The sequence below is a fragment of the Chenopodium quinoa genome, unplaced genomic scaffold (assembly GCF_001683475.1).
Source record: "Chenopodium quinoa cultivar QQ74 unplaced genomic scaffold, ASM168347v1, whole genome shotgun sequence".
In the NCBI taxonomy this organism is placed as follows: Eukaryota; Viridiplantae; Streptophyta; class Magnoliopsida; order Caryophyllales; family Amaranthaceae; genus Chenopodium; species Chenopodium quinoa.
Window position 1 is genome coordinate 6,155,656 of NW_018743574.1, and position 9,577 is coordinate 6,165,232.

Genomic DNA, 9,577 nt, shown 5'->3' on the forward strand with positions numbered 1-9,577 from the left:
AGTCTTCGGACCCGGTTTCGAAAATTCTTGAAATTCTAAGGAATACATCTGGTGGTCATATAATGCTGTTTGAAACCATATATGATCGTTATATGTTGTCATAAATGTTCGTGGTAGACTTGAATTAATGACATTATGCAACTTGTAAATTGGTAAATTGGTCGTTTAAAGGCAAATTGGATGGTTCCACCCAGCCAATTAGACTCCCATAGGATATTAGGGACAATGGTAAACATTTTGGCAATTTTTATTTTTGAGCGAAAAAAATGTCAAAAAATTACAAATTTGAAAACTAATATCCACGCTTTTTGAGAAACTTTAGAGGTTTCAGGGCCCTGTGTCGAAAAGTCTTAAAATTCTATGTGATACATCTCGTGGTCATATAATGTCGTTTGGAACAAAATATGATCATTTTTTGTTGTCATAAATGTTGGTGGTTTCCTTGAATTAATGAAATCGGTGCAAGTTGTAAACAGGTAAATTGGTCGTTTAAAGGAAAATTGGATGGTTCCACCCACCCAATTGGACTCCCGGAGGGTATCAGGGATCATGGTAAACATTTCGGCAATTTTTATTTTCGGGCGAAAAAAAGTCAAAAAATTCCAAAATTGAAGGCTATTATCCACGCTTTTTGAGAAATTTTGGAGGTTTCGGGGCCCGTTGTCGAAAAGTCTTAAAATTTTATGGGATACATCTCGGGGTCATATAATGTCGTTTGGAACCATATATGATCATTATTTGTTGTCATAAATGATCGTGGTTGGCTTGAATTAATGAAATCGGTGCAAATTGTAAACCGGTAAATTGGTCGTTTAAAGGAAAGTTGGATGGTTCCTCCCTCCCAATTGGACTCCTTGAGGGTATCAGGAAGCATGGTAAACATTTCGGCAATTTTTATTTCCGGGCGAAAAAAAGTCAAAAAATTCCAAAATTGAAGGCTGTTATCTACGCTTTTTGAGAAATTTTGGAGGTTTTGGGGCCCGGTGTCGAAAAGTCTTAAAATTCTATGGGATACATCTCGGGGTCAGATAATGCCATTTGGAACCATATATGATCATTATTTGTTTTCATAAATGTTCGTGGTAGGCTTGAATTAATGAAATCGGTGTAAGTTTTAAACCGGTAAATTAGTCGTTTAAAGGCAAATTGGATGGTTCCACCAACCCTATTGGACTTCCGAAGGGTATTAGGGACCATGTTAAAATTTCGGCAATTTTTATTTTCGAGCTAAAAAATGTCAAAAAATTCCAAAATTGAAGGCTATTATCCACGCTTTTTGAGAAATTTTGGAGGTTTCGGGGCCCGGTGTCGAAAAGTCTTGAAATTCTATATGATACATCTTGGAGTCATATAATGTCGTTTGGATCCGTTAATGATCATTATTTGTTGTTATAAATGTTCGTGGTTGGCTTGAATAAATGAAATCGGTGCAAGTTGTAAACCGGTAAATTGGTCGTTTAAAGGCAAATTGGATGGTTCAACCCACCCAATTACATTCCCAGAGGGTATTAGGGACCAAGGTAAGAATTTCGTCAATTTTTATTTTCGGGCGAATAAAAGTCAAAAAATTCCAAAATTGAAGGCTAATATCAACGCTTTTTGAGAAATTTTGAGGTTTCGAAGCCCGGTGTCGAAAAGTATTGAAATTCTATGGGATACATCTCAGAGTCATATAATGCCATTTAGAACTATGTAGGATCATTCTTTGTTGTCATAAATATTCGTGTTTGGCTTTTATTAATGAATTCGGTTCAAGTTGTAAACCGGAAAATTCTTCGTTTAAAGGCAAATTGGATGGTTCCACTCACCCAATTGAACTCCCGGAGAATATTTGGGACCATGGTAAATATTTCGGCAATTTTTATTTCTGGGCAAAATAAGTCAAAAAATTCCAAATTTGAAGGTTAATATCCACGCTTTTTGAGAAATATTTGGGATCATTTTTTGTTGTCATAAATGTTCATGGTAGGCTTGAATTAATGAAATCGGTGCAAGTTGTAAACCGGTAAATTGGCCGTTTAAAGGCAAATTGGATGGTTCCACCCATCCAATTGGAATCCCGGAGTGTATCAGGGACCATGGTAAACATTTTGGCAATTTTTATTTCCGGGTGAAAAAAAGTCGAAAAATTTCAAAATTGAAGGCTATTATCCAGGCTTTTTGAGAAATTTTGGAGATTTCGGAACCCGGTGTCGAAAAGTCATAAAATTTTATGGGATACATCTCGCGGTCATATAATGTCGTTTGGAACCATATATGATCATTATTTGTTGTCATAAATGTTCGTGGTTGGCTTGAATTAATGAAATCGGTGCAAGTTGTAAACCGGTAAATTGGTCGTTTAAAGAAAAATTGGATGGTTCCACCCACCAAATTGGACTCCTTGAGGGTATCAGGGATCATGGTAAAAATTTCGGCAATTTTTATTTTCGGGCTAAAAAAGTCAAAAAATTCTTAAATTGAAGGGTAATATCTACGCTTTTTGAGAAATTTTGGAGGTTTCGGGGCCCGGTGTCGAAAAGTCTTAAAATTCTATGGGATACATCTCGGGGTCAGATAATGTCGTTTGGAACCATATATGATAATTATTCGTTGTAATAAATGTTCGTGGTAGACTTGAATTATTGAAATCGGTGTAAGTTTTAAACCGGTAAATTAGTCGTTTAAAGGCAAATTGGATGGTTCCTCCAACCCAATTGGACTCCCGGAGGGTATTAGGGACCATGTTAAACATTTCGTATATTTTTATTTTCGAGAGAAAAAATGTCAAAATTTTCCAAAATTGAAGGCAATATCCACGTTTTTTGAGAAATTTTGGAGGTTTCGGGGCCCGGTGTCAAAAAGTCTTGAAATTCTATATGATACATCCCGGAGTCATATAATGTCGTTTGGATCCGTTAATGATCATTATTTGTTGTCATAAATGTTCGTGGTTGGCTTGAATAAATGAAATCGGTGCAAGTTGTAAACCGGTAAATTGGTCGTTTAAAGGCAAATTAGATGGTTCAACCCACCCAATTGCACTCCCGGAAGGTATTAGGGACCAAGGTAAGAATTTCGTCAATTTTTATTTTCGGGCGAATAAAAGTCAAAAAATTCCAAAATTGAAGGATAATATCAACGCTTTTTGAGAAATTTTGAGGTTTAGGGGCTCGGTTTCGAAATTCTTGAAATTCTATGGGATACATCTCAGAGTCATATAATTCCATTTAGAACTATGTATGATCATTCTTTGTTGTCATAAATGTTTGTGGTTGGCTTTTATTAATGAATTCAGTTCAAATTGTAAACCGGTAAATTGTTCGTTTAAAGGCAGATTGGATGGTTCCACTCACCCAATTGAACTCCCAGAGAATATTTGGGACTATGGTAAATATTTCGGCAATTTTTATTTACGGGAAAAAAAAAAAGTAAAAAAATTCCAAATTTGAAGGTTAATATCTATGCTTTTTGAAAAATATTGGAGTTTTCGGGGCCTGGTGTCGTAAAGTCTTGAAATCCTATGGTATACATCTCGGGGTCATATAATGCGGTTTGAAACCATGTATGATCATTGTTTGTTGTCATTAATGTTCGTAGTTGGCTTTAATTAATTAATGAAATCAGTGCAAGTTGGAAGCCGGTAAATTAGTCATTTAAAGGCAAAATGGATGGTTTAACCCACCTAATTGGACTCCTGGAGGGTATTAGGGACCATGGTAAATATTTCGCCAATTTTTTATTTCTGGGCGAAAAAAGGTCTAAAAATTCCAAAATTGAAGGCTATATCCACGCTTTTTGAGATTTTTTGGAGTCTACGGGGCCCGGTGTAAAAAAAAGTCTTGAAATTCGATAGGATATATCATGGGGTCATATAATACCATTTGGAATCATACATGATCATTATTTATTGTCATAAATTTTCGTGGAAGGTTTGAATTAATGAAATCGGTGTAAGTTGTAAACCGGTAAATTAGTCGTTTAAAGGCAAATTGGATGGTTCCACCCACTCAATTGGACTCCAGGAGGGTATTAGGGATCATGTTAAACATTTCGGCAATTTTTTTTCCGGGCTTTAAAATGTCAAAAAATTCCAAAAATGAAATATCCACGCTTTTTGAGAAATTTTGAGGTTTGACGGTCTGATGTCAAAAAGTCTTAAAATTCTATGGGATATATCTCGGAGTCATATAATGCCGTTTAGAACCATATATGATCATTCTTTGTTGTCATAAATGTTCGTGGTTGGCTTGAATTAATGAATTCGGTGCACTTTGTAAACCGGTAAATTGTTCGTTTAAAGGCAAATTGGATGGTTCCACCCACCCAATTGGACTCACGGAGGGTATTTGGGAACACGTTAAACATTTCGGCAATTTTTTTTCCGGCCAAAAAAACGTTTAAAATTTCCAATATTGAAGACTAATTATATCCACGCTTTTAGAGATTTTTTGGAATCTTCAAGGTCCGGTTTCGAAAATTCTTGAAATTTTAAGGAATACATATCAGAGTCAAATACTGTTTAATTAGAACTATGTATGATCATTCTTTGTTGTCATAAATGTTCGTGGTTGACTTTTATTAATGAATTCGGTGCAAGTTGTAAATCGGTAAATTGTTTGTTTAAAGGCAAATTGGATGGTTCCACCCACCCAATGGGAATCCCGGAGAATATTTGGGATGGTAAATATTTCAGCAATTTTTATTTTCGGGCAAAAATAAGTCAAAAAATTCCAAATTTGAAGGCTAATGTCCACGCTTTTTGAGAATTTTTGGTGGTTTAAGGGTCCGGTGTCGAAAAGTCTTAAAATTTTATGCGATATATCTCGGGGTCATATAATGTCGTTTGGAAACATATATGATCATTATTTGTTGTCATAAATGTTCGTGGTTGGCTTGAATTAATGACATCGGTGCAAGTTGTAAACCGGTAAATTGGTCGTTTAAAGGCAAATTGTATGGTTCAACCCATCCAATTGGACTCCTTGAGGGTATCAAGTATCATGGTAAAAATTTCAGCAATTTTTATTTTCGGGCGAAAAAAAGTCAAAAAATTCTTAATTTGAATGCTAATATCTACGCTTTTTGAGGAATTTTGGAGGTTTCAGGGGCCCGGTGTCGAAAAGTCTTAAAATTCTATTGGATACATCTTGGGGTCAGATAATGCCATTTGGAACCATAAATGATCATTATTTGTTGTCATAAATGTTCATGGTAGGCTTGAATTAATGAAATCGGTGCAAGTTGTAAACCGGTAAATTGGCCGTTTAAAGGCAAATTGGATGGTTCCACCCATCCAATTGCACTCCCTTAGGATATTAGGGACCATGGTAAACATTTCGGTAATTTTTATTTTCAGGCGAAAAAATGTCAAAAATTTCCCAAATTGAAGGCTATTATCCACAAATTTTGAAAAAATTTGAAGGTTTAGGGCCCGGTGTCGAAAAGTCTTAAAATTCTATATGCTACATCTCAGAGTCATATAATGCCATTTGGATCCGTTAATGATCATTATTTGTTGTCATAAATGTTCGTGGTTGGCTTGAATAAATGAAATCGGTGCAAATTGTAAACCGGTAAATTGGCCGTTTAAAGGCAAATTGGATGGTTCAACCCACCCAATTGCACTCCTGGAGGGTATTAGGGTCCATGGTAAAAATTTCGCCAATTTTTATTTTTGGGCGAATAAAAGTCAAAAAATTCCAAAATTGAAGGCTAATATCAACGCTTTTTGAGAAACTTTGAGATTTTCGGGGCCCGGTGTCGAAAAGTCTTGAAATTCCATGGGATACATCTCATAGTCATATAATGCCATTTAGAACTATGTATGATCATTCTTTGTTGTCATAAATGTTCTTGGTTGGCTTTTATTAATGACTTCAGTGCAAATTGTAAACCGGTAAATTGTTCGTTTAAAGGCAAATTGGATGTTTCTACCCACCCAATTAGACGCCCGGAGAATGTTTGGGACCATGCTAAATATTTCGGCAATTTTTATTTCCGGGCAAAAATAAGTCAAAAAATTCCAAATTTGAAGGCTAATTATCCACGCTTTTTGAGAAATTTTGGAGGTTTCGGGGCCTGGTGTCGTAAAGTCTTGAAATCCTATGGTATACATCTCGGGGTCATTTAATGCGGTTTGGAACCATATATGATCATTATTTGTTGTCATAAATGTTCGTGGTTGGCTTGAATTAAAATCGGTGCAAGTTGGAAGCCGGTAAATTAGTCGTTTAAAGGCAAACTGGATGGTTCAACCCACCCAATTGGACTCCCGGAGGGTTTTCGGGGCCATGCTAAACATTTTGCCAATTTTTAATTCTGGGCGAAAAAAAGTCTAAAATCCACGCTTTTTTAGATTTTTTGGAGTTTACGGGGCTTGGTGTCGAAAAGTCTTGAAATTCGATGGGATACATCACGGGGTCATATATGCCGTTTGGAATCATAAATGATCATTATTTATTGTCATAAATGTTCGTGGTATGTTTGAATTAATGAAATCGGTGTAAGTTGTAAACAGGTAAATTAGTCGTTTAAAGGCAAATTGGATGGTTCCACCCACTCAATTGGACTCCAGGAGGGTATTAGGGATCATGGTAAACATTTCGGCAATTTTTTTCCGGGCTAAAAAAAGTCAAAAAATTCCAAAAATGAAGGCTAATATCCACGCTTATTGAGAAAATTTAAAAAGTCTTGAAATTCTATGGGATACATCTCGGGGTCATATAATGCCGTTTAGAACCATATATGATCATTCTTTGTTGTCATAAATGTTCGTGGTTGAGGTAATGAGTTGGTACATTGGTTGTGTGGAAGGAGAAAGATTTAAGAAAAATGAAAAAAAAAAATTAACCAATAGAACGGGTTATAGGTTAAAAGGACTGTTTAAAAAAGATGAGGGTGTAAGGTGAGATTATTTCTTGATTAACTGAAGGCGGGATTGTTTTCGGAAGATCGAATAAAGGTGGGATTATTCTTTTTCATTTTTCCTAATTTTTTTTGCTCATTCCAATTACGGGTAGTTTTTTTTTCCTTCATCAAACATCATCCACTTTCTTTCTCTTCCCCTTTGTCATCTGCACACACAGATCTTCTTCAAACATTAGCTTTATCTTGAAAAGAAACAAGAAAAAAGAATGCTTAAAAAAATGATGCCATTTATAGTTTTGGCGGGAATTTTTTTTAATAAAAAGCTGACACATAGGCACAGTGATATTAGCGGTTTCTACTTTAGTTATATTTACATATAAATTGTTGATTTATTTACAATTTTGTCGTTTGTTTATCAAATTGATTAACTAGTATGAAATATTTTCTAGTTTTTCAGGTTGCCCTTTGTTCTCATACGATAAAAATTCTATTACTATGATTAAAATCAGACGGCCAAATTAAATTTAAAGGTCTATTAGGGTTGAATTTTCAGGGTCAACGAACAAGTTCCTGCAATCCTGCCTTCCAGAGTTCCAGACATTGAAATTTCTGGGCATGAGCGAGAAAATTCCGAATCAGGTTAATCAGCCAATACATAAGGAGTACTCCTACATAATTAATTGTACGCGTCTTTAATTTTTTTTTTTGCTCATTCCAATAACTGGTAGTTTTTTTTTTTTCCTTCATCAAACATCATCCATTTTCTCTCTCTTCCCCTTTGTCATCTGCACACACAGATCTGCAGGAAACCAAACAAAATGGATGACATGAAAGACAAATTCAAGGGTTTCATGAAAAAGGTTAACACCCAAATGTCATCTTCTTCCTCTGGCAAATTCAAGGGCCAAGGCAGAGTTCTGGGTTCTTCTTCTTCTTCTGGACCAACAAATCCTAACCTCACTCGCCCTTCACAATCTGTCAATCCAAACAGGAATCAAAACCCATCATCTGTTCAAACCAAACCTTTACCTCAGAAGAATTCGCCAGTTTCTGATCCTAGACCCACCTCATTTGAAGGTCAAAAGGGTTCTAATTCGAACCCAGATTCAAAACAAGGTCGCCCTTCTAAAGATGGGTTTGATCCATTTGACTCGTTGATAACAAGTGGTGAAAGAAACAAAAATGGGTACTCGCTTAATGTGTTCGAATGCCCAATTTGTGGTTCTGGTTTTACTTCTGAAGAAGATGTGTCAATACATATTGAATCATGTATTGTTGCTAAGACTAGCAAGAACGGTGATGGTGTTGAATTGGATTTGGATTTGGGTTCGGATTCAGTGTTAATGGATGGTAATGAAAACAAGGCGGATTCGACTAATAAATTGGGAGGTTGTGTTAGTGTGTATTTATCAGGAAATCCATCAGATAGTTCGGTTGATGTTGTAATGAGGTTATTGAGGAACATAGTGAAGGAACCAGAGAATCCCAAATTTCGCAAGATTAGGATGGGTAATCCGAAGATTAGGGAGGCTATCGGTGAAGTTACAGGAGGAATTGAGTTGCTAGAAGAGGTTGGATTTGAACTGAAAGAAGAGGGTGGAGAAATGTGGTCTGTGATGGATACTCCTTCCGAAGACCGCCTTCTGAAGATTAAAGAGACTGTAAACATAATGGAACAGGCAAAACCTGATGGAAGTGTGTCGTCTGCGCCTTTAGTAAAGGTTGATGAGAAGGTTGAAGTGGAAAAGAAGGTGAAAGAGAATGAGCCTAAGATCATTGATAGAGAAATTAAAGTGTTTTTTTCTGTCTCTGAGAGTGTTGCAGCGCGAATTGTGTTACCAGACTCATTCTATCAGCTGTCCTCTGAAGAGGTGAGGAGAGAAGCCGAAATGAGGAAGAAAAAAATGGCTGATTCTCAGCTTTTGATCCCCAAGTCATTCAAGGAGAAACAAGCTCAAGCTGCTCGGAAGAGGTATACAAGAACTATCATCAGGGTTCAGTTTCCTGATGGAGTGGTTCTGCAAGGTGTTTTTTCACCCAAGGAGCCAACTAGCGTTCTCTACGAGTTTGTTAGCTCGGCATTGAAGCAACAGGGATTGGAATTTGAGCTGATACATCCTGTGCCACTCAAACGGCGTGTGATCCCGTGTTTTCCTGCACTGGGAGAGAGAGCATTGACACTCGAGCAAGAGGATTTAGTTCCATCTGCTCTTGTGAAATTCAAGCCAATCGAGACTGATAACATGGTATTCACCGGCCTTACAAATGAACTACTTGAAATAAGTGAACCTCTTGGCAGCAGCAGCACATCTTGATGTCTTATGATTGTATGCTTAAAGATTGTTTTTATCCACCTTTATTTTTAGTTTCATACAACTGTAAAATTGATTTGAGTTACAGAACTTTATGATTGTATTCTTATAGATTTCCATACAGACAAAAATAAGGTTGAAATTTGTGTTGGTATACAGGATTTTTTTAACTTTTCATCTGTTTTCACAGTATTGTTGTATTGCTTAACTTAATCAAGGAATTTTATGAGTTTGAATTGAGGTTTTATGTTGGATCAAGTCAGCTCAAGAAATAAGTGTGCAAGCTCATCTCTTAATAAGTATATCACTGGTGAAATTAACTAGCTCTGTTAGTAAGTGATTTCATCAACTCATGTAATAAAAAACACGAAATTGCTTCCCCTCGGAAATAACTTTGAATATATGCTTATGCTACC

General features: G+C 36.2%; 1 protein-coding gene across 1 annotated transcript; it reads left to right on the forward strand.

Annotated features, from left to right (window-relative positions):
• Window positions 1-7,344: 7,344 nt before the first annotated feature.
• Window positions 7,345-9,331, forward strand: LOC110682334 (plant UBX domain-containing protein 2-like). The gene is made up of 2 exons (XM_021858663.1): window positions 7,345-7,531; window positions 7,647-9,331. Exon 2 carries the CDS (start codon window positions 7,668-7,670, stop codon window positions 9,162-9,164), a length of 1,497 nt encoding a protein of 498 aa, XP_021714355.1. The 5' UTR covers window positions 7,345-7,531; window positions 7,647-7,667; the 3' UTR covers window positions 9,165-9,331.
• The last annotated feature ends 246 nt before the right edge of the window (window positions 9,332-9,577 follow it).